The sequence below is a fragment of the Jaculus jaculus genome, chromosome 13 (assembly GCF_020740685.1).
Source record: "Jaculus jaculus isolate mJacJac1 chromosome 13, mJacJac1.mat.Y.cur, whole genome shotgun sequence".
Lineage (NCBI taxonomy): Eukaryota > Metazoa > Chordata > Mammalia > Rodentia > Dipodidae > Jaculus > Jaculus jaculus.
Genome location: NC_059114.1, coordinates 9,175,659 through 9,200,390, shown reverse-complemented (window position 1 = coordinate 9,200,390; position 24,732 = coordinate 9,175,659). Strand labels below are relative to the sequence as shown.

At 47.1% G+C, this 24,732-nt stretch overlaps 1 protein-coding gene across 2 annotated transcripts in view; it reads right to left on the bottom strand.

The window, feature by feature from the left end:
* Positions 1-22,452, bottom strand: part of Kremen1 (kringle containing transmembrane protein 1) — an 84,532-nt gene extending 62,080 nt beyond the window's left edge. For both annotated transcript variants that reach the window (XM_012950014.2, XM_045132590.1), the window contains exon 1: positions 22,356-22,452. In XM_012950014.2, coding sequence (XP_012805468.2) covers positions 22,356-22,452 — 97 coding nt within the window. The remainder of the gene's footprint in view (positions 1-22,355) is intronic.
* Between the last annotated feature and the right edge of the window lie 2,280 nt (positions 22,453-24,732).

The window sequence follows — 24,732 nt, the reverse complement described above, 5'->3', positions numbered from 1 at the left end:
CTGTCTTTCTCTCTGTGTCTGTCGCTCTCAAATAGATAAATAAATAAAATTAAAAAAAAAAAAAAACTTAAGCATCCACAGACTTTGGTACCCTCAGAGTCCTGGAACAAATAGCCCATGGATACAAAGAGACAACGATATTTCTTAATGTGGGTAAGGTAAGACAATGGTAGAGCTTTGTCCCAAACCAGCTCTAGAGTGGGATTTGAGAACTCATGTTTCTTTATCTTTCTTTTTTAAAAAACTTTGTTTTCAATCAGAGAAAGAGAATGAGAATTGGCATGCCAGGGTTTCTAGCCACAATAATTAAGCTCCAGATGCATGCACCATCTTGTGCAGCACACTTATGTCATATTGTGCATCTGGCTTACGTGGGATCTGGAGAGTTAACATGGGTCCTTCGGCTACACAGGCAAATGTCTTAATCACTAAGCCATCTTCCCAGCCCTATTATTGCTTTCTTTTTTCCGAAGTAGGGTCTCGCTCTAGCCCGGGCTGTCCTGGAATTCACTATGGAGTCTCAGGGTGGCCTTGAATTCACAGCGAACATTCCTATCTACCTCAGTGCTGGGATTAAAGGCATGGTTTGATTTATTTTTCTATTATATTTTTATTAATTTATTTTTATGTTTTATATTTATTTGAGAGAGAGGAAGAGGCAGAAAAAAAGATTGAGAGGGCACACCAGGGCCTCTAGCTGCTGCAAACGACCTCCAGACACATGTGTCACCTTGTGCATCTGGCTTATATGGGTCCTGGAGAATTGAACCTGGGCCATCTCTCCAGCCCTACTTATTTATTTGACTAGACTTGCTCTGCGCATATCAAAGGTGAGGAAAAGCAAGAAAAACAAACTGGAGTGTTTTGGATTTAGTTATCTTTGCATCTTTGTCACCAGAACACCAGGTGTGTACTAGATAATAAGGACCCCGCCTCCCTTATCTTCTACAGCTAGATAAGCAAGGAGTGGCTCAAACAACAATCAGGAAAAGTTACACTTTCAGTGAAAGAGAATGAGTGACAACAACCAGTCTAATAGCTAGGATATTATTCACTAATTAACTCAATAAACATTTATTGAACCAGTACTTAGCATGTCGCTGGCACTAATCACAGCTGGGACGATAACTATAAATAAAGACCTTGTACTGGTGGGGTTCTCATGCTAACAGGGGAAACAGGCTCATAAAAACGCAGTCAAGCCAGGCATGGTGGCTCATGCCTTTAATCCCAGCCCCGAGGAGGCAATGGTAGGAGGAGAGCTGTGAGTTCAAGGCCACCCAGAGAATACATAGTGAATGGGTACTGGAGAATCAAATTCGAGTTGTTAAGCTTTGCAGGCATGCACCTTAACTGCTAAGCCACACCTCCAGCCCAAATTATTATTATTTGCTTTGAAGCAGTGTCTCACTCTAGCCCAGGCTTACTAGAACTCACTCAGAAGCCCAGGCTGACCTGGAATTCTCTCTGTAGTCCATGACTGGCCTCAAACTCCCAATGATTCTCCTATTTCTGCCTCCTGAGTGCTGGGATTAAATGAGCGTGCCACCATGCCCCGCTCCAAAAATTATGTTAACAAAAGTATTTGTACTTCAGACGTGCTCAACCATGTTTATTGCTGCTCAATTTATAATAGCTGGGAAATGGAACCAGCCTAGATGTCCCTCAACAGATGAGTGGATAATGAAGATGTGGCACATTTATACAATGGAGTTCTACTCAGCGGTAAAGAAAAATGAAGTTATGAAATTTGCAGAAAAATGGATGGACCTGGAAAGGATTATACTAAGTGAGGTAACCCAGGCCCAGAAAGCCAAGCGCCACATGTTCTCTCTCATATGTGGATCCTAGCTACAGATGACTGGGCTTCTGCGTGAGAATGAAAATACTTAGTAGCAGAGGCCAGTAAGTTAAAAAGGAGACATAAAGGGTAGAGAAAGGAAGGGAGGAGGATACTTAATAGGTTGATATTGTATATATGTAATTACAATGATTGTAATGGGGAGGTAATATGATGGAGAATGGAATTTCAAATGGGAAAGTGTGGGGGTGGGGAGGGAGGGAATTACCATGGGATATATTTTATAATCATGGAAAATGTTAATAAAAATTTAAAAAAAAAAGTATTTGTACTTCGGTTTTTGCTTTTTTGAGATAGGGTCTCAGTTGGTAGCCCTGGCTGACCTGGAGCTCAGGATGTAGCCTCAGATGGCCTCAAACTCTCAGTGATCCTCCTACCTTAGTCTTCTGAGGGCTAAGATTAAAGGCATAAACCACTAATCCTGGCCTAAGAATTTATGCTTCTGAAAGAGACTTGAGGTCTTCTATTTGTATCTCCAACTTATTCTTCTCTAAGACAAGAAATATCAAATTACTTAAAAGGCCATTCCAAAAAAAAACTGAATCTACAGTAAGCACAGAGGCAGAGGTTTAAATTCAGAAACCCATGAAAACATTCCAGAGAAGACACATTATTAGTTGTTAAATAAAAACTCAAATAAGGGGGCTGGAGAAGATGGCTTAGTGGGTTAAGGCATTTGCCTGCAAAGCCAAAGGGCCCCAGTTTGATTTCCCAGGACCCACATAAACCAGATGCACAAGGAGGCCCATGGAGTTTGTTTACAGTGCCTAGAGGCCCTGCCACGCCCATTATCTCCCTCTATACCTTTCTCTCTCTCAAGTAAGTAATAAATAAATAAATAAAATACATATTTTAGGGTGGGAGGGGTGGCTTAGTGGTTAAGGCATTTGCCTGCAAAGCCAAAGGACCCAGGTTCGAATCTCCAGGACCCACGTTAGCCAGATGCACAAGGAGGTGCACACATCTAGAGTTCGTTTACTGCGGCTGGAGGCCCTGGTGCGCCCATTCTCTCCCTCTCCCTCTCTCTCCCTCCTTCTCTGTCAAATAAATAAAAATAAAAAAAGAAGAATATTAATGTATATATATCTACTTTTTAAATGTGTGAGAAACTTGCAGACAGACAGATGCTTCTTTTTGTTGTTGTTCGTTTGTGTTTCGAGGTAGGGTTTCACTCTAGCCCAGGCTGACCTAGAAAGCGAGAGTGGGCAACGATCATTTGTGGTTAAGATGGCTAAGTTTGTTGGGCTCATCCATCCTTTTTTTTTGTTTTGTTTTGTTTTGGTTTTCTGAGGTAGGGTCTCACTCTAGTCCAGGCTGACCTGGAACTCATTATGTAGTCTCAGGGTGGCCTCGAACTCACTGCCATCCACCTACCTCTGCCTCCCAAGTGCTGGAATTAAAGGCGTGCGCAACCACGCCTGGCTAGACATAGCAATCACAGTTACAGTTCTCTAATAAGCTCTACAGCAACAAACACCCTGGAACACGTTTCAGAAGTGTAGAGTGATTTGTTCTAGATCCAGCCTTCAGCAGTTCCTCATCTGTCCGTCAGAAAGCTAGGTTTGGAACTCTAAGCTATCCCATGTGGGAGGGGAAGAGAGAGAGAGAGAGAATAGGTGCACCAATGCCTCCAGCCGCTGCTAACGAACCCCACATGCATGTACAAGATGTTGTGAATCTAGCTTACATAGGGCCTGGGGAATTGAACTTGGGTCCTTTGGCTTTGCAGGCAAGCTTCTGAACCTTGAAGCCATCTCTCCAGCCCGTGAAACATTTTTGTGTGAAACTTGATTTCAAGATTGTTTTTCAGAGGGCTGAAAGGATGGCTCAGTGGTTTAAGCGCTTGCCTGCAAAGTCTAGCCACCTAGGTTCAATTCCCCAGTACCCACATAAAGCTAGATACACAAAGTGTTGCAAGCATTTGGAGTTTCTTTGCAGTACTGGAGACCCTGATGCACCCACTCTGTCTCCTCTATCTCTCTGTGCTTACGAACAAATTAAATTTTTTTTCTTTTTTTTTTTAATATTTTATTTATTCATTTGACAGAGAAAGAGGGGGAGAGAGAGAGAATGGGAGCGCACAGGAACTCCAGATGTGTGCGCCCCCTTGTGCATCTGGCTAACGTGGGACCTGGGGAACCGAGCCTCGAACTGGGGTCCTTAGGCTTCACAGGCAAGCGCTTAATCGCTAAGCCATCTCTCCAGCCCTTAAATTTTTTTTCTAAAGATTATTTTTTGTTTTTTTTCAGGTAGGGTCTCTACGCTAGCTCAGGCTGACCTGGAATTCACTATGTAGTCTCAGGCTGGCCTTGAACTCACAATAATCCTCCTACCTCTGCCTCCCAAGTGCTGGAATTAAAGGTGTGTGCCACCAAACCCATCTTGATTTCAAGATTGGATGGGCTACTTATAAATAAGTATCTGGAGTGGACTCATTTGTCCAACACTGTCCACTTAGCATGAAACAGCTGTGACCATTTAATCAAGAGTGGCCATGATTACCTACGAGACCCTCACAAGATGAGGCCTCTTCCCTCATAATGGAGCTGCATTTAATTGTGCCTCAGTGTTCTGCCCCAGCAGCACCTGGTTTGGGGAGGTTCAGGACCATACAGGAGGTGGAAGGCTAACTGAAGGAGGAATTCCATCTGTGTAGCTTTTAGGATATTGTCACCTATGCAAGGATGGGACTCTTGTGCAATGCAGCTCTTTGGAGGTTACCCACACTCCTGTAGGTACACCCTCCCCCCCACCCACCAAAAAAAAAAAAAACCTCAGTGGCTCCCCGAGCTGGACTTGGATGAAACTACTCCTGTGGTCGGTCACTGGTGCATCATCTGGGATGAGAAGAGATGTTCCCAGAAAAGTTAATGTAACACCAATCCTAGCACTAGTTTTAGCTAGTTTGAGGCCAACCTGGGCTGCAGTGTGAGACCTTGTCTCAAAAACTACCATGGGAGGGCTGGAGAGATGGCTTAGCAGTTAAGCGCTTGCCTGTGAAGCCTAAGGACCCCGGTTCAAGGCTCGATTCCCCAGGATCCACATTAGCCAGATGCACAAGGGGCGCACGCGTCTGGAGTTTGTTTGCAGTGGCTGGAGGCCCTGATGTGCCCATTCTCTCTCTCTCTTTCTTTTTCTGTCTGTCACTCTCAAATAAATAAATGAAAATAAAAATGATTCAAATATTAAAAAATAGAATGGCCATGGGAGACTCTCAGACTGTGCCAAAAGTCATTTCGTGTGCTCGGAACCTGGGCCAGCGGGGCTTGCTGCGGGCTGTGCAAGGGGTTCCAAAGATGCTGCTTCTGAGAGTCGTCACCCAGGCTGACATTTTTTGGTGATACAGCTTCCTCGGAATCATCCATTGCTCCTGTAATCAGCCCCTCACCCTGCTCTGTAAGTAACCCCAATAAACTCATTGGTTCACCACAAACAAACAAAAAGATTGAGACTACATAGTGAATTCCAGGTCAGCCTGGGCTAGAGCAAAACCCTACTTTGAAAATAAATAAATAAATAAATCTAAACCCTGCCATGCCTGGTGGCACATGCCTTTAATTCCAACAGTCAGGAGGCAGAGGTAGGAGGATCACTATGAGTTCAAGACCAGCCTAGGCTAGGGTGAGACCTTAGCTTGAAAAAAAAAAAATCCAAGCAGGACATGGTGGTTCATGCCTATAATCCTAGTTCCTGGGATCAGGAATTCAAGGTCATCCTCAGCTACATAGTGGGTTCAAGGCAAGCCTCGGTTCGATATCTACCTGTCTCAACACCTCCTACATTCCCCGCCAAGAAACACACACACAAAACCACTCCAAGCCGGGCATGGTGGTGCACACCTTTAATCCCAGTACTCGGGAGGCAGAGGTAGGAGGATCGCCGTGAGTTCAAGGCCACCCTGAGACTACAGAGTTAATTCCAGGTCAGCCTGGACCAGAGTGAGACCCTACCTCAAAAAACCAAAAAAACAAAAAAAAAAACAAAAAAACAAACACTCCACCACTGACCTGCATTTCTCATCCCCCGGCCTGCTAAACACACACTCTTACGCTGAACTCCACCCTCAGCCCCAAACAGCTTTATCTTTGGATTCTCAGTGGCTACAGATCACACAGAGAGGGCTGGCCAAGGTTTGTTAAATAAGGTAAACGGGCAAGTATGTATCTGAAAGCTAAATACTTGGCGCTGAAACCAGGGACCACGAATTAAAGGAAACCCAGCTAAGCCTTGGGGGCACAGGTCTGTCATCTCAGCTCTTGGGAAGCAGAGACAGGAGGGATTATGGAAGTTGTCAATAAGAAATAAATAAATAAAGCTGGGCATGGTGGTGCACGCCTTTAATCCCAGCACTTGGGAGGCAGATGTAGGAGGATCGCTGTGAGTTCGAGCCCACCCTGAGACTACATAGTGAATTCCAAGTCAGCCTGGGCTAGAGTGAGACCCTACCTCAAAAAACCAAAAAAAAAAAAAAAAAAAAAAAAAGGAAATAAATAAATAATGGGCTGGAGAGATGGCTTAGCAGTTAAGCGCTTGCCTGTGAAGCCTAAGGACCCCGGTTCAAGGCTCGATTCCCTAGGACCCAGATGCACAAGGGGGCGCACGCGTCTGGAGTTCATTTGCAGTGACTGGAGGCTCATTCTTTCTACTCTCGATCTGCCTGTCACTCTCAAATAAATAACAATAAACAAAAATTATTTATCAAAATAAATAAATAAACAAAAGGGCTGGAGAGATGACTAGGGGCTTAAGGCACTTATCTATGAAGCCTAAGCACCCAGGTTTGATTCCCCCAAAACACACATAAGCCAAATGCACTTGGTGGTACATGCATCTGGAGTTCATTTGCAGAGGCTAGAGGCCCTGGTGCACCCATTCTCTAATAAATAAAAATAAAATAAAATACAGCACGCGCATAAATAAAATAGGGCTGGGGCCATAGCTTAGTTGCAGAATACCTGCCTAGGGCATAAATCATGCCTGTAATCCCAGCACTCAGAGATAGAGGCAGGAGGATCAGAAGTTCATCCCTGGGGCTTGAAGGTAGCTCAGCAGGTAAGAGCACTTTCCATATAGGCATGGGGTCCTGAGAGGGCTTGATGGGCCCTGAGTTCAATTCTCCACCACCCACAGAAACAGCCAGGCACAGGCATGCACACCTGTAACCCCAGTCATGTAAGGAGTGAAGACCAGAGATGTGCCACGCCCAACTGGTTAGCCAATCTGACTGAAAACAGTAGCTCCAGCATCAGTGAGAGACTCCACCTCAAGGAAATACAGAAGCCTCCCCCTTTCTCGAGGTAGTGTCTCACTCTAGCCCAGGCTGACCTGGAATTCACTCTGTAATCTCGGGGTGGTCTCAAACTCACGGCCATCCTCCTACCTCTGCCTCCCTAGTGCTAGGCTTAAAGGTGTGTGCTACCATTCCTGGCCCAGAAGCCCCTTTTTAAAAATTTTTTCAAAAATGCGTTTGTAGGACTGGAGAGATGGTTTAGTGGTTAAGCGTTTGCCTGTGAAGCCTAAGGACCCCGGTTCGAGGCTCGGTTCCCCAGGTCCCATGTTAGCCAGATGCACAAGGGGGCGCACGCGTCTGGAGTTCGTTTGCAGAGGCTGGAAGCCCTGGCGCGCCCATTCTCTCTCTTTCCCTCTATCTGTCTTTCTCTCTGTGTCTGTCTCTCTCAAATAAATAAATAAATAAAAATTTAAAAAAAAATGCGTTTGTAAGCCGGGCGTAGTAGCACACGCCTTTAATCCCAGCACTCGGGAGGCAGAGGTAGGAGGAATCACTTTGAGTTCGAGGCCACCCTGAGACTCCATAATGAATTCCAGGTCAGCCTGGGCTAGAGTGAGACCCATTTGAAAAGAAAAAAAAAAAAAAGAGAAAGAAAAGAAAAGAAAAAATGCATTTGTGAGGCTGGAGGGATGGCTTAGCAGTTAAGACATTTGCCTGCAAAGCCAAAGGACCTTGGTTTGATTCCCCAAGACCCACATTAGCCAGATGCACAAGGGGGCGCACAAGTCTACAGTTCATTTGCAGTGGCTGGAGGCCTTGGTGTGCCCATTCTCTTTCCCTCTCTCTTCCTCTTTCTGTCAAATAAATAAATAAATAAATATAAAATATTTTTTTAATAAATGTATTTATGTGCCGGGCATTGTGGCTCACACCTTTAATCCTAGCACTCCAAAGGCAGAGATAAGAGGATCGCTGTGAGTTCGAGGCCACCCTGAGACTCCACAGTGAATACCAGGCCAGCTTGGGCTAGAGTGAGACCCTACCTCGAAAAACCAGAATGAATGAATGAATGAATAAATAAATAAATAAATAAATAAAGTAGGTATGCCCATGCATGTTCAGATGCCCAAGTCTGAGGGTGGGGTAGAACCAGGAGAATTACTGAGGTTTTCTGGTCAGCCAGACTGACTGACAAAACAGTAGCTCTAGGTTCAGTGAGAGTCTCCCATCTCAAGGAAACCACGTGGAAGAGATGTAGAGGTGGTTACCCAGCATTCCGCTCCGCACACACATGTACATGCACATGTCACACATACAACCACACCATACACGCACGCACATACCTTTTCTTTTTTAAGTTTTATTTGTGTGAGAGAGAGAGAGACAGACAGACAGACAGGGAGTGAGTATGGATGTGCCAGGACTTCCTGCCACTGCAAATAAACTCCAAATGCATGCACCACTTAGTACACTAAGTAGTGTGTGTATATGGCTTAATGTGGGTACTGGAGGATCAAACTCAGGTCCTTAGGCTTTGCAAGCAAGCACCTTAACTGCAGAGTCATCTCTCCAGCCCTCTGCTTTATTTTTTCTCAATTTTTATAAACATCTTCCATGATTATAAAAACTATCCCATGGTAATACCCTTCCTCCCCCCATTTTCCCCTTTGAAATTCCATTCTACATCATACCTCCTCCCCACCTCAATCAGTCTCTCTTTTATTTTGATGTCATTGTTTTGGTTTTTTTTTTTTTTTTTTTTTTTTGGTTTTTCGAGGTAGGGTCTCACTCTGGTCCAGGCTGACCTGGAATTAACTCTGTAGTCTCAGGGTGGCCTTGAACTCATGGCAATCCTCCTACCTCTGCCTCCCGAGTGCTAGGATTAAAGGCATGTGCCACCACGCCCGGCTTGTTTTGGTTTTTTGAGGCAGGGTCTCACTCTAGCCCAGGTTGACCTGGAATTCACTGTGTGGTCTCAGAGTGCTGGGATTCAAGGCGTGCGCCACCACGCCCAGCTAAGCATGCATGGGCACACCTACTTTAAATACAGGTGCTGGGGACTGAATTCAGGCCTTCCTGCTTGTGGAGGAAGTGCTGTTCCCTACCGAATAGATGCTTTTATATTCTGAGTTTGTTTTAAGCAGGAGATACCTGGTTCCCATCTACACACCTTGCCTCACCCGTCACTCAAGCAATCTGCTTTCTCTCCTTCCCTTGGCATGACTGGAGACTGAACCATGACCTCACGTATGTCTGGCAAGTCCTCTACCACTGAGCAAATCCTCAGTCCCTAGCAACTCTATTCTGCGCTGTCTAAAGCTCTCAAATCAGACTGAAAAGAGATCAAATACGCTGACAGAATCGAGCTCCAGGACAAGTTTTATTTATCAGCACAGCTTGTGACCTATTTTTAATGTCAGAGGGCCAGAAAGTCAGCCAGCAATGGAGTCTTGGGAAGCTGGTCCATGCTCCATGGAAGCCAGGCTCCAGGCTTCTCAGTTTCCTCTGGCTGACATGGGACTGACAAGAAATACCTGTCAGGCGAGGTGGTGCACGCCTTTAATCCCGGCACTTGGGAGGCAGAGGTAGGAGGATTGCTGTGAGTTCGAGGCCATCCTGAGACTCCATAGTGAATTCCAGGTCAGCCTAGGTCAGAGTGAGACCCTACCTCAAAAAAACAAACAAACAAACAAAAAAACCCTTGAGAGATGTTTCAAAAGTTCAGGCCAGGCCAAGCATAGGGTTAGGGCAGAAGGATGGGCTCAGCCGTATTGATTTATAACAGGCAGGAAAATCCATACTGCTGCCATTCCAGCTACCAGGAGAGAGCAAGAACGGCAGAGCCTGGCCAGCAGAATAACCTTGATTGTCCAGCACTAACAGTCTTGTATGTCACGGATCTAGCTTAGGTAGGGTTGCCAGATTTAGTAAATGAAAGTCTAAGGTGCTCAGTTATTTTGTGTTTATCAGAAATTCAAATTTAATTGGGCATCCTATATGTAACCTGGCCATGTTTATTTATTTATTTGAGAGCGACAGACAGAGAGAGAAAGAAGCAGAGAGAGAGAGAATGGGCGCGCCAGGGCCTCCAGCCACTGCAAACGAACTCCAGACGCGTGCGCCCCCTTGTGCATCTGGCTAACGTGGGTCCTGGGGAATCGAGCCTTGAACCAGGATCCTTAAGCTTCACAGGCAAGCACTTAACCACTAAGCCATCTCTCCAGCCTGCCATCTATTTTTATTTATTTTATTGTTGGTTTTGTGAGGTAGGGTCTTGCTCTAACCCAGGCTGACCTGGAATTCGCTATGTAGTCTCAGGGTGGTCTCAAATTCACAGCAACCCTCCTACCTCTGCCTCCTGAGTGCTGGGGTTAAAAGCGTGCACCACCATACCCAGCTGAATTTTTTTTATTTTATTTATTTATTTTTATTCTTGTTTTTTAAAATATTTTATTTATTTATTTATTTTATTTTTATTAACACTTTCCATGATTATAAAAAATATCCCATGGTAATACCCTCCCCCCCTCACTTTCCCCTTTTGGGTTTTTTTTTTTTTTTTTTGAGAGAAGGTATTATGCCACCAAGGCTGAGCTCGAATTTGCTGTGTAGTTGAAGATGACCTTGAACTCCTGATCCTCCTGCTGCCACCCTCCAAGTGATGTGAGGTACAGGTATACCATCAGTCCCAGTCAGTACTGTTTTTTGGTTTTGGTTGTTTTTTTTTTTTTTTTTTTTTTGAGAGACAGGTGTAACCCAGGCTGGCTTCAAACTCTTCATCCTATTGCCTTGGCTTCCCAAGTGCTGGAATTACAGGCATGCATGATCATGCCAGCCAGAATCTATTTACAAGTTAAAAAAAAAAAAAAAAAAAAGATGTTTGTCAGAGTTCCTGCTCTTAGATTACAGTGGAAGTGTGATGGTAAGGATGATGATGATGATTAATAATACAGGGGCTGAGCCGGGCATGGTGGCGCACGCCTTTGATCCCAGCACTCGGGAGGCAGAGGTAGGAGGATCACTGTGGGTTCAAGGCCACCCTGAGAAGACAGAGTGAATTCCAGATCAGCCTGGACTAGAGTGAAACCCTACCTTGAAAAAAACAGAATAATAATAATAATAATGACGATGATAATAATACAGGAGCTGGAGGGATTGCTCAGTGGATAAAGCCCTTGCGATGCAAGCATGAGTACCTGAGTTCAGGTCATCTGAACTCACAAAGAAGCCAGATGCTGGGCTGGAGAGATGGCTTAGCAGTTAAGGCAGTTGCCTGTGAAGCCAAAGGACCCAGGTTCAATTCCCCAGAACCCACATAAGCCAGATGCACAAGGTGGTTACATGTGTCTGGAGTTCATTTACAGTGGCTGAAAGCCCTGGTGTGCCCATTCTCTCCCTCCTTCTCTCTATACATATCTATCTCTCTCCTTTTATCTCTCTCTCAAATAAATGAATAAATAAAAGGCCAGCTGCTACGGTGGGGCACAATGTGCCTTACAGGGAGAAGGGAGGCAGAGACATGACAGTCTGCTGGGAACTTGTGGCCAAACTAGCTTAGTGAACAGAGCAAGTGAACAATGGGAGACCCTGCCTCAGATGAGGTGGAAAGCCAGGACTGACACCCAAAGCTGTCTTCTGGCCTACACATGGTATGGTATGCACATACACAAACACAAATCACCCCCCCACACACACATGCACGCACACACACACCAACATAATAATACAAGCAGGCTGGGGGGTGTTCTCACCCTCCATACTACATTTGAAGATGGTCTCCCTGGGGGGGGGGGGTACTATTTTGTGCTTTCTAGAGTGTTTAGCAGCAAGCCTGGCTTTTACCTGCTAGATAGTGAACAGTATCCCACCACGTGACCGCCCCAAATCCCTCCAAGTATTGCAAAACATCCCCAGGGGATGTTGAAATCACTGACTCAGAAGAAATGGCCAGATGAACAGAGAGTATCACATCCATTGACCAGTGGTCACATAACAAAAGCTTGTTCTTATAACGGGGCCCCTCCAAAACCTAACAGAAAGCAGAGTCCTGTCATTTCAGCAAAGACAACTAGAAACCCTTCAGCCACCAGAAGCGCTAAGGAATCTCTCCCGCCAGTGAGGTTGCGCACACACGCGGTAGGCAGGACGCTGCACCCGGCCTTTGAAGATGCTCTTTTGACGCGAACCGCCCCCTTCCAACTCAACTTTTTCCAAATCTCTTCCTGCCAGTTGGAAGTTGAGTGATTCTCAGCTGAAAAGGCCTGTATATACGAGGTGCAGATGGCAACAGTTAGAGCCCTCACCAGATGCTGCAGTCTCTAATTTGATTGAAAGGATATAATTAGACAACAGAAACACTTTAATGAAAGAGCAAAACATGGAGGGAGGGAAGGATTGAAGGCCCTTAACTGAGGCCAAAACACCCACCAGTAATAGAGGCTTTGAGTCTGGGGAACGGCGAGGGGAAAGCCCCTTAAAAAGAGTCTTCATCCTGTTTATTTCCCCATAGACAGAGAAATAGGGATTTTATTATTGTAGATTTCCACTGTATTTTATGTGGGAACAAACTGATTAGAACCAGAAGATTCTTCGGAAGAACATCAAAGAAAAACAAATATGGCTTCTGTGGTCATTATTAAAAATATTTTTACCAGCCCAATAATTTTCTTTGAAGATGAATTTTTATAGATTGAACAGCAGCAAGTAATTTACATACTGTGATGGGATTGGTTAGCAATCCCTGCTATTCTAGAAAAGAGCTACTTGGCTGCCATGTTGTGCAACTTGAGGATACTAAGGCAACAGCACAGCCATGTATCTCCTGTGACCCACAGAAGCCAGGCAGGGACATCCTACAGGCTGAGAGCTACGACCGTTACAAATCATCTTTAAAGTTTTTTTTTTTTTTTTTTTTTTTACTATTTCCTGGCTTTAAAACTTTGAGTGTGAATATACTCTTCTGGTTCTGACCAAGAATCTAACCAAGCTGAAAGGAATCCAGCCCTCAAAGCCTGCAGTTGCTAATGTGGTGTGACACACTCGGGTTCTGGAAGCTGCCACAACCTCCTCAGCCCACTAGAAGCAGGGCCCCACCCTTGTGGCAAATTGAACAATAAAAGTTTAATGCGTTGGCTGGATGCCAGGGATTAAAATCCATGGCAGGGGAAACTGGAAGTTGCGCCGAGCAGAAGCGCAGCCTCCAGAGGGTCCGTGGGAGAGAGGCGGTAACTCTGCCTGGGAGGCAGCCTAAACCCTTGTCTGTGAAGGTGCTGCCCAGCACCCAGCGTCAGTGCTCTTCAAACGGCTACCAAGCCAGGCTAAGCCCACCTAGAAAGAGGTGAGAGGAAGAGACCTCCTGGGAGGAGAAGGCACATTTCTAGAAGGGGCTGCTTGCAACAGGTGCACAGCGCTCTTGAGATTTCCCAAAATGGTTTCTCTCCTTTTCCCAGGTCAGGCTGAACATAAACAGTGACTCAGAAAATGAAACCTAGCGCTGGAGAGATGGCTTGGCGGTTGAGACACTTGCCTACAAAGCTAGAGGACACAGGTTCGATTCCCCAGGACCCACGTAAACCAGATGCACAAGGTGGTGCATGTGTCTGAAGTTCGTTTGCAGTGGCTAGAGGCCCTGGCCATGCCCATTCTCTTCCTCTCCTCCCTCTCTCATAAATAAATAAAAATAAAATATTTTTAAAAAGAAAATGAAGTTTGGGTGTGGTAGCGCACGCCTTTTAATCCCAGCACTGGGGAGGCAGAGGTAGGAGGAACACTGTGAGTTCAGGGCTACCCTGACACTATTCCAGGTCAGCCTGGACTAGAGTGAGACAATAACTCAAAAAAGAAAGAAAGAAAGAAAGAAAGAAAGAAAGGAAGGAAGGAAGGAAGGAAGGAAGGAAGGAAGGAAGGAAGGAAGGAAGGAAGGAAGGAAGGAAGGGCAATCTAGGGAGAAGGCATTAAGGCACTGTCATCTTGGGAGAAGATTGACAGAGAGGGCAAAAACCAGTGCCAGGGCTGGAGAGATGGTTTAGCGGTTAAGCACTTGCCTGTGAAGCCAAAGAACCCTGGTTCGAGGCTCGGGTCCCCAGGACCCATGTGAGCCAAATGCACAAGGGGGCGCACGCGTCTGGAGTTCGTTTACAGTGGCTGGAGGCCCTGGAGCGCCATTCTCTCTCTCTATCTGCCTCTCTCTGTCTGTCGCTCTCAAATAAATAAAAGTAAACAAAAAAAAATTTTTTTTTAAAGAAACCCCATGCCATCTTGGTCCACTCCTTCCCAGATGGAGTGCCAGGGTCAAACTGAACATGGAAGTAAATCTCACCCATTTGGACCCTGCACACTGAGCCAGCCTGCCTTGAACCTACCAAATGCCCCTGGAGGTGACGTCACCGCCCACCTGGGTAGGTGGTGTGCTAAGGGACACATTCAATTCTCGCTGCACTGTCTGTCCTTCCAGAGAAGGCAAGAACTCAGACAAAAGCTACAGATCCAAACTTCCGGGCTCCCTCAAGTGTTTTGCATTAACTGTTCCACAGGACAAACACAATCAACTTGGTATGTTTGAATGCTTCATTTTGTGTGGCTTATTTTTTCCCAAAAAAAAGTTTTAATTAAAATAAAATAATCCGACATGCTAAGCACATTGTTATTATGTAAAGACCACTTTAAATATGACAACAGGATCATGGAAAGAAAAATTAACTGCTTAGGAAAGTGACAGAAGTTTGCTTTCTTCCCCCACCGCCAGACTGTTTTCCTCTGGGTCCAGGACCGGTGCCACCTGCTGCCCGGGCTTCCCTCTGAGAAATGGATCTCTCAACAGTCCCGTTCAAGCAGCATCTGTGGGTAGAGCTGACCGAACAAACCATGGGCCAACTCGGAGGCAGGCACTATTTTCCTTTTTACAGTGTATTCTGAATCTCACTGAATTTCTCTTCTTGAAACATTTTTAAAATGTTTTAATCATCTAAATACAAGTATACAAACTTTCCCTCATCTGTATCTTTTTTTTTTTAATTAAAATGTAAATCTGCCATTTCAGCTAGTTCTCTCTTCCTATGGGGCTCCCTCAACATTGACCTTGAACTCTTGGGCTCAAGTAATCCCCCTCCCTCAGTCTCCCAAATACAAAGACTACAGGTATATATGTTGTTCCTGGCTAACTTACTTGTTTTTGGTTTTTCGAGGTAGGGTTACCATATGTATTTTAAAGTGAGTTAAAAGTAAGCCAAGGGCTGGAAACATGGCTTAGCAGTTAAGCGTTTGCCTGCAAAGCCAAAAGACCCAGGTTCAATGCCCCAGGACCCATGTCAGCCAAACACACAAAGTGGCACATGTGTCTGGAGTTCCTTTACAGTGGTTGGAGGATCTGGCGTGCCCTTTCTCTCTCTCTCCTTTCTCTCTGTAAAATAAATACATAAAACTAAAACATTAAAAAAAAAAAAAAATAAGCCAGGCATGGTGGTGCATGCCTTTAACCCCAGCACTAGGGAGGCAGAGGTAGGAGGATCATCATGAGTTTGAGGCCATCCTGAGACTATATAGGGAATTCCAGGTCAGCCTGTACTACAGTGAAACTCTACCTCAAAAAAAAAAAAAAAAAAGAAAAAGAAAAAGAAAGAAAGGAGGGAAGGAAGGAAGGAAGGAAGGAAGGAGAAAAAAGTAAATGGTAGAGGCTAAAGAGACAACTCAGCAGTTAAAGCACTTGCCTGCAAAGCCTATTACAACCAGAATTCTACTCCCCAGCACCCACGAAAGCCAGATACACAAGTGGCAGATGCATCTGGAGTCCATTTGCAGCAGCTAGAGGCCCTGATGCACCCATATTGATTCTCTCTCTGTGCTTGCAAATAAATAAAAATTTTTAAGGAAATGGGCTGGGGAGATGGCTTAGTGGTTAAGGCACTTGCTTGCAAAGTCAAAAGACCTAGGTTTGATACCCCAGGACCCACATAAGCCAGATGCACAAGGTGGAGCATGTGTCTGGAGTTCATTTGCAGTGGCTGGAAGCTCATTCTCTCTCTCTCAAATAAATAAAAGTAAATGGTCTAGGCAAGGTGGTGCAATCTTTTAATGCCAGCACTCGGGAGGCAGAGGTAGGAGGATGGCAATGAGTTTGACTACATAGTGAATTTCATGTTAGACTGGGTCAGAGTGAGACCTTACCTTGAAAAACCAAAAAAAAAAAAAAAAAAAAAAAGTTCCAGGCCAATTCACCTAGTGAATTTCAGGTCAGCCTGGGCTAGAGCAAGACTCTATCTCAAAAAACAAACAATGGCTGGAGAGATGGCTTAGCAGTTAAGTGTTTGCCTGTGAAGCCTAAGGACCCTGGTTTGAGGCTCATTTCCCCAGGAACCACGTTAGCCAGATGCACAAGGGGGCGCACGCGTCTGGAATTCATCTGCAGTGGCTGGAAGCCCTGGCGCGCCCATTCTCTCTGTCTCTCTCTCTCTCTCTGCCTCGTTCTTTGTCTGTCGCTCTCAAATAAATAAATTAAATTAAAACAAAAAAAAATTAAAAAAAAGTCAATGGTAGTCTGGCATGGTGGCGCACACTAACCCCAGCACTCGGGAGGCAGAGGTAGGAGGATCACATAAATTCAAGGCCAGCCTGAGGCTACATAGTGATTCCAGGTCAGCCTGGGCTAGAGCAAGATCCTACCTTGAAAAACCAAAGAGAAAAGAAAACAGAAAAGTCAATGGTAAAAGATTCACTAATTCATTAACATCGGCTTATCACCTTTTCCAGACTAGTGAATTCTGAAAAAAAATACATATATATATACTCAATGTATATGGACCTCAAGAAACTCTAAATCTGGCCCGTTTTTACACGGCCTGTAAGTGAAGACTAGGTTGGCTTTTTGTTTGTTTGTTTGTTTGTTTTTTAAATTTATTTATTTATTTGAGAGCAACAGACACAGAGAGAAAGACAGATAGAAAGACAGATAGAGGGAGAGAGAATGGGCGCGCCAAGGCTTCCAGCCTCTGCAAACGAACTCCAGATGCATGCGCCCCCTTGTACATCTGGCTAACGTAGGACCTGGGGAACCGAGCCTTGAACCGGGGTCCTTAGGCTTCACAAGCAAGCGCTTAACCGCTAAGCCATCTCTCCAGCCCTTGTTTTTTGTTTTTTTGAGGTAGGGTCTCGCTTTAGGCCAGGCTGGTAGTCTCAGGCTGGCCTTGAACTCACACTGTTCCTCTCACCACTGCCTCCTGAGTGCTGGGATTAAAGGCGTGTACTTTTTCTTTTTTGAAAGGTTTAAAAGTACAAAATATTGTAACATACGAAAATTATATAAAATTCAAATTTCAATGTCTATAAAGTCTTATTAAACCAGGTAGAATGACTCATGCCTTTAACCCCATCACTCCTGAGGCTGAGGTAGGAGAATTGCCATTAGTTCAAGGCCAGCCTAGGAAACAGTGAATTTCAGGTCCGCTTGGACTAGAGTGAGATCCTGCCTCAAAAAAAAAGAAAAAAGAAGTTTTGTGCTTAAGGCATTTGCCTGCGAAGCCAAAGGACCCAGGTGTAATTCCCCAGGACCCACGTAAGCCAGATGCACAAGGGGCACATGCATGTGGAGTTTGTTTGCAGTGGCTAGAGGCCTTGATGTGCCCATTCTCCCCCCCCTTTCTCTGCTTGCAAATAAATAAATAATTTTTAAAAGTTTTATTACAGCACTATTATGCCTATTCCTTTTGTCTATGGTCACTTTTGCCCTACACAGTTAGAACTGAGTGACCTCAAAAGACCCAACGCATGGCCCAAATTATTTACTGTTTTGACTGGCTTAGAGCCTCAAGTGGAATTACAGGCTCAAAAACTCTAAGGCAGGCCTGGAGAGATGGCTTAGTGGTTAAGGCGTTTGCCTGCAAAGCCAAAGGACCTCAGTTTGATTCCCCAGGATCCATGTAAACCAGATGCACAAGGTGGCACATGCGTCTAGAATTCATTTGCAGTGACTGAAGGCCCTGGCACGCCCATTCTCTCTCTCTTTCTCTCCTCTCTCTCTCAAATAAATAAATAAAAATAAAAATATTTTTTAAAAAATCCACTATCCTCCAGACAGAAAAAGGTCTGGATATCCATGACCTCACAGTAACTGACTACCTACACAAGACCATCACAATAGGAGGAAAAGATGATGACATCAAAGTAAAAGAGAGACATGGGGGGGGGATATGATGGAGAATGGAGTTTCAAAGGGAAAAGTGGGGGGAGGGAAGGAATTACCATGGCTTATTGTCTACAATTATGGAAGTCGTCAATAAAAAAGATAAATAATAAAAATAAAGACAGGCCTGGCGAGATGGCTCAGTGGTTAAATGCGTTTCCTGGGAAAGCATGGGGCAGGCTCTGAGGAGGACTGAGACTGTCCGAGTTCAAATCTCCAGATCCCACATAAAACAGCTGAGCATGGCCACACACACAGCTGTAACCCCGAGGGGTATAGAGCCCCAAGAATCTTCGAAGCTCACACCCCACCATTCCTAGCCACAAGCTCCCAAATTAGTAAAAGGAGAGCCAGTTTCAAAACAAGACCAGGCAGAAGGGTGATGGTATGGTTCATCCCACATTCCCCGATCCCTGCTGCAAACAAGCGCATGGGCCACCATGAGGACACGTGCGCGTGCACATACCACACATACCACATCATACACAAAGCCTTACACACACGCTCACACATATGCAAGCAGAATAATAAACAAGGGCTGGAGAAATGACTTAGCAGTTAAGGTACTTGCTTGCAAAGCCAAAGAACTCAGTTTCAATTCCCTGGTACCCATGTAAGCCAGATGCACAAGGTGGCAAATGCATCTGGAGTTCATTTGCACAGGCTGAAGGCCCTGGCATGCCCATTCTCATTCTCTCTCTCTCTCCATCTTTCTCTCTCAAATAAATAAGTTTTTAAAAAAATAAATTTCTGCCTGATGTGGTGGCACACGCCTTTAATCCCAGCACTCACTCAGGAGGCAGAGGTAGGGGGATCGTCATGAGTTCGAGGCCACCCTGAGACTACATAGTGAATTCTAGGTCAGCTTGGGCTAGAGTGAGACCCTACCTTGAAAAACAACAACAACAACAACAACAACAATAATAAATAGTTTATTTATTTATTTTGGTCTATTGAGGTGGGGTGACCTAGAATTCACTATGTAGTCTCAGGGTGCCCTTGACCTCACGGTGATCCTCCTACCTCTGCCTCCCAGGTGCTGGGATTAAAGGTATGCACCACCACACCAGGCTACTATCTTCCTTCTTACCAGTTGAGAAGAAAGGGAAAGAATGTCAAAGGAAGAACAGAGATGGGAGATCATTTGGGATTGGCTACACTCTGTAATTAGAATAGCGCTGATGGGGGATGAACTAACCTTATATATATATATATATAAAGTCAGCCTTCAAAAATGCAAACCACCAGTAATTTAAATATCACAAAATTGGGCAGGACGTAAGCATTGGAATAATTTTTTCCATCCACAAAATTTTAGGGAAAATTATAGTATCACAAAATATGAAATTGCAAGCCTGGCATATCCTCAGTGTACAACTTTTTATTTTCTTTTAAACATTTTTCCCTTATTTTTTATTTATTTATTTGAGAGCAACAGACAGAGAAAGAGGCAGAGAGAAAGAGAGAGAGAGAGAGAGACGGCGAATGAAGGAGAATGGGCGCGCCAGGGCTTCCAGCAGCCACTGCTAACGAACTCCGGACCCGTGCGCCCCCTTGTGCATCTGGCTAATGTGGGTCCTGGGGAAACGAGCCTTGAACCGGGGTCCTTAGGCTTCACAGGCAAGTGCTTAACCACTAAGCCATCTCTCCAGCACCCCCCCCCCTTTTTTTTTTTTAGTTGGAAAGGATTTAACAAACTGGTGGGTAGGCTCTTGACAGGATGAGATGCTGAAAAGCATGTGGTATGTCTGTCTCTAAAACTGCTCCTGGAACCACAGGGGAAATGTCACAAAAAAGCACTAGTGTAGAACAGTCAGAAACTGAGCAGGTGAGGCTAGGCACTGAGGACTTGGAATACTTATCACAAACTCTTTCCTCGTGGTCATTTATTTTGCCCTTTCCCCTAGACTCCTACAAAAAAGTATACCAAGACCTGGAATTTAAAATAACTCAAGAGCAAGTGTGCTTGAGCTAGCAGAGCAAAGGTGCCTAGCAGATGCCACCTTTGAGCAAGTGCAAACAAAGTTGGCTGCTCGTACTTTTCAGAGATATTACGCTCCCCTTTCCACAAGAGGAACCAGCCTATTTCTACCCATCCACCTCCCCCCTTCTCTGTAGAGGACATTAAATCCTGAACACAGATGGCTACAGGGTTACTAGGTTACAGTTATGTTGACATGTCCTGGCACTCAGAAAGTCCCCTCCCTCACTTCACATACTGCGAAGAGTAGGCGCGATCAAATTAGAGAAGCCCGGGCAGAAGGCAGCAACCACTCAGAAACCACTCACGGAGTCTTCGGCTTCAGAGCGCCCTAAGACCCTCCTCAGTCTACTGATCTAGAGCCAAGCTCTGCCTTTCACAGGGACTCAGATGAGAAACTCACAGCATTCCCAGGGTACATGAGGTGTCTAGCCCTGGGTGAACTGGGAAAGCACTATAAAAAGTATTATTAAAATGTTTAGTGCTGGGCGTGGTGGCACACGTCTTTAATCCTAGCACTCGGGGAGGCAGAGAGGTAGGAGGATCGCTGTGAGTTCAAGGCCAGCCTGAAATTATAGAGTGGGTTCCAGGTCAGCCTGGGCTAGAGTGAGACCCTACCTCAAAAATAAATAAATAAAAATAAAATGTTTACAGTCATGGAAGTTGTCAATGAAAATAAATAAATAAATAAAAATTAAAAAAATAAAAATAAAATGTTTACTGACCAGAGTCTTTAGTACATATGTTGCCTACAGTATATCATTTAATCTTTACCAACACTCTACAAGGGAATGAGTTATCATCGTGGCCCCCTCCCCACACTTTACACATGAGGAAATCGAGGCCCCTAGTTACTCAGTCTATATGACATCTCTAAAGGCTTAGTTGTCCCCCCGCCACCCCCCAACTAATCAAAGCTGGCAAGTAAAACAACACAGGAGTTTTCTTTCACCAGCAAAACTCCTGCCTTCACCACACCACGTCGGAGGGTGGAGAACCCAAAGGGCTGTTTTTCTCCTCAGGCAGACAGGTAGGGAGCTCTTCCCTTCGCTTTCACAAACATCCTATGGTGAACACCCAAACCACCTGTAGGGGAACTGACTATCCCTCTTACTTGCTTTCCTACATGGGAAAGATTGGGCTGCAAAGAAGTTGGGGGTAGGGGTCAGCTAGGCAAGTCCCAGCTCCCATCCTTTATTTATTTTTGAGGTAGGGTCTCACTCTAGCCCAGACCGAGCAGGAATTCATTATGCAATCTCAGGGTGGCCTCAAACTCACGGCCATCCTTCCACCTCTGCCTTCTGAGTGCTGGCATTAAAGGCTCCCATGTCTTATTCAGTACACCACCTTGGAGGGGAAGACCTAGCAGTGGCCTTGAACCCTGGGCAGCAGCAGCAGCAGCAGCGGGCAATCTATGTGTGAGGTTTCCCAGGACCAAGGGACTCAGCATCACGTTCCTTAGAAGGGGTCCCCTCAACTCCGTAAGGGGCAAGTGTCTCCCATCACCCATTCCCTTTTCTCTTTCTCCCTGGCTGGGCGGTCAAGGGTGGGTGGGGATGGGGGGGTGGGGGGGGGCAAGAGTTCAAAGCAGGTTCCAGGGCGCAGGAAAGAGAGGAAATCCTGACTGCGGGGACTGGGGACAGCAGAGGACCAGCTAACTCTGCCTGCATGCAGGGTGCAGCGGCGGCAGATCAGGGTCCCCCAGCACTCTGGGCGCCCCGCTGCTCCCGCCTCCGCACCCCGCTGCCGCGCGAGGAGGCCCGGGGTCCGCCGGCAGCGGACTCGGGGTGGCGAGGGGGCTGGAGTTGGGAAGAAGGGGCGTCACGGCCAAGCTCGGCGAGGGGATCCCGCGCCCCCACCCCGGGGCAGTGTCGCGAGTGTGTGTGTGTGTGTGTGTGTGTGTCGGGGGGAGTCTCAGCTTTTGGGTGGGTGGGGGATGCAGCGCTCTGAGGCGAAGGGGAGCCGTCCTGGCCTGAAGTATGGGCCCAGGCAGGGTTCCCGGGGCGCAGGATGAGGGATCGGGACGGGGTGGGGGGATTGGTGGTGATGGGGTGCGCGCGGGGGTTGGGGGGTGCTGAGGGTCGGAGAGTCGATCGCTCACTCAACTCACCGGGTCCGGAGCCGAGGCCGGGGCTGGGCGCGGGCCGGGCCGCCAACGTGAGCGCGGCGGCGGAGAGCAACGCGAGGCGGGCGGCGGGCGGCGCCATGGGCCGTCAGTGCGGGACCCCGGGGCGCGGCCCGGGGCAGAGGGGGCAGCAGCGCGGCGAGCCGGGGGCGGCCATGGGAGCGGGACGCGGAGCCGCAGCGTGGCCCCGCCCCCGTGCCCCGGCCCGGAGGCCACGCCCCCACCCTCCGGCCCAGGCCACGCCCCCTCGCCCTCCTCAGATCCGCCACCGTCCCGGACGCCCGCGGCCCGGCTCCAAGGGGCGGAGCCAACTGCGCGTGCAGCGCGTCCTGCCCCGCCTGTCACTCAAGCGCCAGGCCACGCCCACCGCCCTCACCTGGGCCCGCCCCCTTCCCCGTCCCAGGGTGGAGCCCAGCAGGTGAGGGACGTCCTCGGGCCCTCCGAGTCCTCCTCCCCCATCACCAACCACCACCACAACCCCACGCTGAGGGTTTTGGCCCTTGTCTAGAACGGGCCCGGTGCCCGGTGGTGACCCCGGCTCCACCTTCACCCGGGTCGTGACCCACGCGCGGGCTCAAAACCACAGCGCAAGTAATCAGAGCAGCACTTTACAAAACCGCAATTTTCCCTGCTTGGTTAGCAAAAAAAAAAAAGAAAAATAAAAGAAAGTGCTTTGGAATGAGCGTGACCTGCTGCATGTAAGCCCCACTCCATCCTCTTATAAGATCTCGGGGCTGGAGAGGAGGCTCAGCGGTTAAGGCGCTGGCCTGCGACACCTAAGAACCCGGGTTTGAATCCCCAGGACCCACGCGAAGCAGGATGCACAAGGTGGTGCGAGCGTCTGGAATTTGTTTGCAATGGCTAGAAGCCGTGGCGTACCCCCCCCCAAATAGATAAAATATTTCTTAAAGAAAAGAGCCTCAGATTTGCACCTCTGAAATGAGGGTGCTGACAGCATCTTCCCCAAAGCTGTTGTGCTCAATGAGATAAAGTTTGGCAACCACGCATGCTCAGTAGGGCTCAGTCTTTGGGCTGACGTAAGGAGCCCAGGTACAGAACCCTCACGTATTGTGTCAGCTACGTCTTATTGTTCTGTTTTTTATTTTTCTGAGGGGTAGGGTCTCACTCTAGCTCAGGCTGACCTGGAATTCACTCTGTAGTCTCAGGCTGGCCTCGAACTCACAGTGATCCTTCTATCTCTGCCCCCCAAGTGTTGGGATTAAAGTTGTGCACCACCATGCCTTGCTGTTTTAAAAATTAATTTTATTATTTGTTTATTTATCACACACACACACAGAATGGGTGTCGTAAGGACTCCAGCCACTGCAAATGATCTCCAGATGTATGGACCACTTTGTGGCTGTACATGGGCACTGGGGAATGGAACCGGGGCCTTCATACTTTGAAAGCATGTGCCTTTAACCACTGAGCGATCTCTCCAGCCCCTTAAGTTAATTTTGGGGGCGGGGTCGATGTAGGGTCTTACTCTAGCTCAGGCTGACCTGGAATTCACTATGTAGTCTCAGAGTGACCTTGAACTCACGGCGATCCTCCTACCTCTGCCTCCCGAGTGCTGGGATTAAAGGCGTGTACCACCATGCCCGGCTTTAAATTAATATTTTTTTTTCAAATTAACCTACAAAACTGTAGTTTTCACTGTGACATTTTAATTCATGCATATCGTTATATTTTGATGCGTCTCAGCCATCTGCGAACTAGGGTCCATAAAAGGCCTTGACGGGAGGCGATGGGTGGGACAGCTCTGCGTGTCTTGCAGAGCTAGTGGCTTCAACGCTCAGTCCCTACAAGCAGGCCCTTTGTCCCCCACTTCCCCGCAAGGTCTCCCCTGACTGCACTGGGTCATCATCACTGGCCTTCCTCCTCTCCCTCTCACTCCCCCAGGCGGAGGCGGATTTTTTTTTTTTTTTTCTCCTCCTCTTGCTCCCGCCTAAAATGCCCCGGTGACTGACGCCTGCCCGGCGGGACAGGTTGGGGCGGTGAGCGGGGTGCTTTCAAGTCCTTCGTCCCGGGCTTGCAAGTGCGGACCTGCGCCCGGCTGGGCGGCGGGAACATCTGCCCTCCCCTCCTGGGTCGACTCGACTCACCGCCGCACCCAGATCCCGGCTGGGAGGTGCCAGCCCGGCGGGTTCCCTGACCTGCCTTGGGTACACCCACTCCCACTCGTTGTCCACCCTCTCCCCGTCTTCTCTCAGAGCCTGCCTTCCCCCAGTGCTCCCCCTGGTAGGGCGGGGTGGCGGTGGACAAGGGGCCAGAGCCCAGTGACCTCCCACGAGGCTCCCCCTTCTCTGCCCCTCTCCACCCACACGACCTAGGCTCTGCGGCAAGAAGCATCTTGTCGCTG